The sequence below is a fragment of the Rhinopithecus bieti genome, unplaced genomic scaffold (assembly GCF_001698545.2).
Source record: "Rhinopithecus bieti isolate Rb0 unplaced genomic scaffold, ASM169854v2 scaffold_33937, whole genome shotgun sequence".
Lineage (NCBI taxonomy): Eukaryota > Metazoa > Chordata > Mammalia > Primates > Cercopithecidae > Rhinopithecus > Rhinopithecus bieti.
Genome location: NW_016814873.1, coordinates 627,977 through 631,720, shown reverse-complemented (window position 1 = coordinate 631,720; position 3,744 = coordinate 627,977). Strand labels below are relative to the sequence as shown.

The window sequence follows — 3,744 nt, the reverse complement described above, 5'->3', positions numbered from 1 at the left end:
GTAACTTGTAGTTTTGTTACTATTAAAAATACTTTCTATTTTTTCTTTTTTTTGAGACGGACTCTTGCTCTGTCACCCAATCTAGAGTGCACTGGCACAATCTAGGCTCACTACAAGCTCCGCCTCCCGGGTTCATGCCATTCTCCTGCCTCAGCCTCCTGAGTAGCTGGTACTACAGCTGCTCACCACCATGCCTGGCTAATTTTTTGTATTTTTAGTAGAGACGGGGTTTCACCGTGTTAGTCAGGATGGTCTTGATCTCCTGACCTTGTGATCCACCCACCTCCACCTCCCAAAGTGCTGGGATTAGAGGTGTGAGCCACCGCGCCCAACCAATACATTCTTATTCCATTTTATAATTATTTTTGGTTTATAGAAATGGAATTAAATTATTCCTCATACATGGCCAGGTGCAGTGGCTCACACCTATAATCCCAGCTCTTTGGGAGGCCGAGGCAGGAGGATCACCTGAGATCAGGAGTTCGAGACCAGTTTGGTCAACAATGTGAAACCCTGTCTCTACAAAAATACATAATTAGCCAGGCGTGATGGTGTGCGCCTGTAATCCCAGTTGCTCAGGAGGCTGAGGCAGAGAATCTCTTGAACCCAGGAAGCAGAGGTTGCAGTGAGCCGAGACTGAGCCACTGCACTCCAGCCTGGGCAACAGAGTGAGACTCTGTCTCAAAAGGAAAAAAAATTATTCCTTATACAATAATCTTATAGTAATTTATCTTGCTAAACTCTTGTTTTAAATTAAAACCATTTATCCTTTTTTTTTTTTTTTTTTTTTGGTTTTCTAATTATAAATTTTTTTTTTTTTTTTTTTTTTTTTTGAGACAGTCTTGCTCTATCACCCAGGCTGGAGTGCAGTGGTATGATCGTGGCTCACTGCAACCTCCACCTCCCAGGCTCAAGTGATCCTCCTCAGTCACCCCAGCAGCTGAGACTACAGGTGTGTACCACCACACCCAGCTAATTATTTCTTTTTTTTTTTTTGTAGAGACAGGGGTCTCACTATGTTACTCAGGCTGATCTCAAATTCCTGTGCTCAAGTGATCCTCCCACCTTAACCTCCTAACCTGCTGGGATTACAAGTGTGAACCACCCCACCCAGCCTATGTCACCTTTAAATGAGCTTTGTTTTTTTCTTTTCCTATATCCACTCCTTTCATTGCTTTTTCTTGCACTCCTGTGCTGACTAGAACTCTATTTTTATTTATTTATTATTTAGTGTTTCTCCTCTCTTCCAGCATTAATCCATCAAAATAGGACTCTAGTGCTGTGCTGAACAGAAATGGTGATAATGGACATCCTTGTCTTATTTCTGGATTTTATTTTATTTTCTTAAAACTATGCCATAAAAAGTATTGTTTCTGATTTTAGAGGGAGTATATCTTGTGTTTCACTATTGAGGTTGATTTTTGGTTGCAGGTTTTAAAAGATACTCTTTATCAGGTTAAGGAGGATTCTATTTCTTTTTTTTTTTTTTTTTTTTGAGAGCGGAGTATCGCTGTGTCGCCCAGGCTGGAGTGCAGTGGCGTGATCTCGGCTCACTGCAAGCTCCGCCTCCCGGGTTCCCGCCATTCTCCCGCCTTAGCCTCCGAGTAGCTGAGACTACAGGCGCCCGCCACCGCGCCCGGCTAGTTTTTTGTATTTTTAGTAGAGACAGGGTTTCGCCGTGTTAGCCAGGAGGGTCTCGATCTCCTGACCTCGTGATCCACCCGCCTCGGCCTCCCAAAGTGCTGGGATTACAGGCTTGAGCCACCGCGCCCGGCCAGGAGGATTCTATTTCTAATTGCCACGCCTTTGGTTTTAGAATTAGTGGGCATTGGATTTTAATCCTATGCTTTTCTGCATTTACAAAAATGATTATGTATTTTTTCTCTTTAAATATATTAATATTATTATTAATTATTTTTGAGATGGGGGTCTCACTCTCACCCAGGCTGGAGTGCAGTGGTGCAATCTTGGCTCACTGCAACCTCTGCCACCTGGGTTCAAACTATCCTCCCACCTCAGCCTCCTGAGTAACTGGGACCACAGGCATGTGCCACCACACCCAGCTAATTTTTTGTATTTTTGATAGAGACAGGGTTTCACCATGTTGCTTAGGATGGTCTCAAACTCCTGAGCTCAAGTGATCCCCTACCTCAGCCTCACCTCAGCCTCCCAAAGTGCTGCAATTACAGACATGAGCCACCACGCCCCTTCTCATTTAATATATTATTGAGGTAAATTACATTTAAGGATTTTTCTCACATTAAACCACCTTTGTATTCTTAGGATAAATCCAACTTTGTCATGACACATTTTATGTTTTTACATACTTCTGGATTTTATTTGTATCAATTATTTATTGCTGTGTAACAAACCAACCCTAAACTTAGCAGCTTAAAATGACAATTTTTTTTTTTTTAAACACACAATTCTTTGGGTGGGCAATTTGGGCTGGTCTCACCTGGACTCATTTAGGTGGCTGCCATTGTCTGGTGACCTCAATAGAGCTGATGATCAAGGATGGCCTTCCTTATCATTTCAGCTGGCAGCCTACCAGTTGCAGTACCTTGCTTCTCATCCACACGGCCTCTCCAGAATGCCATCTTAGGCTTGTTCAGATGAAAATAGCATTCCAAGTGGGCGAGAGTGGATGCTTTAAGGTTTCATGAAGCTTAGGCTCAAAAATCACATGATGGCACTTCTGTGACACTCTAGTCATCCTAGTAAGTCACAGGCCAGCCCAGATTCAGAGTGAAGAGACAGGCTCCTTCTTAATGGGAGGAACTGCAAATAATTTGTGGCCATTTAAAATCTACTACACTGGCCAGGTGTGGTGGCTCACTCCTGTAATCCCAGCTACTCGGGAGGCTGAAGCATGAGAATCGTTCGAACCCAGGAGGCAGAGGTTGCAGTGAGCAGAGATCATGCCACTGTGCTCCAGCCTGGGCAGCAGATAAGACTCTGTCTCAAAAAAAGTAATAATAATAAATAAAAGCAGCTATACTTTCCTAATATTTTGTGTAAGATTTTTGTACTTATATGCATAAGAGAGATCAGCCTATAATTTATCTTTGTCATACTGTCTGTATGTAGTTTTGGAATCAAGGTTGTATTTACCTTATAGAAAGAGTTAAAGAGTTTCTTTTTTTTTTTTTTTCTGAGATGGAGTTTCGCTCTCGTTGCCCAGGCTAGAGTGCAATGGCGCGATCTCACCTCACTGCAACCTCCGCCTCCCAGGTTCAAGCAATTCTCCTGCCTCAGCTTCCTGAGTAGCTGGAATTACAGGCATGCAGCACCACGCCTGGCTAATTTTGTATTTTTAGTAAAGATGGGGTTTCTCCATGTTGAGGCTGGTCTCGAACTCCTGACCTCAGGTGATCCACCCGCCTCGGCCTCCCAAAGGGTGCTGGGATTACAAGCATGAGCCACCGTGCCCAGCCAAGTTAGAGTTTTTATTTCAGTTGTCTATTCTTTGGAAGAGTTTATGTAAGATTTCAGTGATCTGTTCCTTGAAAGATCTGTCCCTTGTCTCTAAAACTGTTTTGACCTGGTGTTTTTGTTTTGTTTTTAGGAAGATTAATTACTGATTTCATTTCTTTAATAGGACCATTCAGAGTTTCTATTTCTTCTTGATTCCGTTTTGGTAAGTTTTATTTTGGGGAGTAGAAATTTGTCTACTTCATTTGCATTTTGGCGTGAAGTTGTAGGTAGTACTCTTTTTTTTTTTTTTTTTTTTTTTTTTTTTTT

At 42.3% G+C, this 3,744-nt stretch overlaps 1 protein-coding gene across 1 annotated transcript in view; it reads left to right on the top strand.

The window, feature by feature from the left end:
- Positions 1 to 3,744, top strand: part of ARHGEF2 (Rho/Rac guanine nucleotide exchange factor 2) — a 70,666-nt gene that overhangs the window by 21,141 nt on the left and 45,781 nt on the right. The window contains exon 4 of the mRNA XM_017852420.1: positions 3,602 to 3,640. Within this exon, the coding sequence (XP_017707909.1) occupies positions 3,602 to 3,640 (39 nt within the window). The remainder of the gene's footprint in view (positions 1 to 3,601; positions 3,641 to 3,744) is intronic.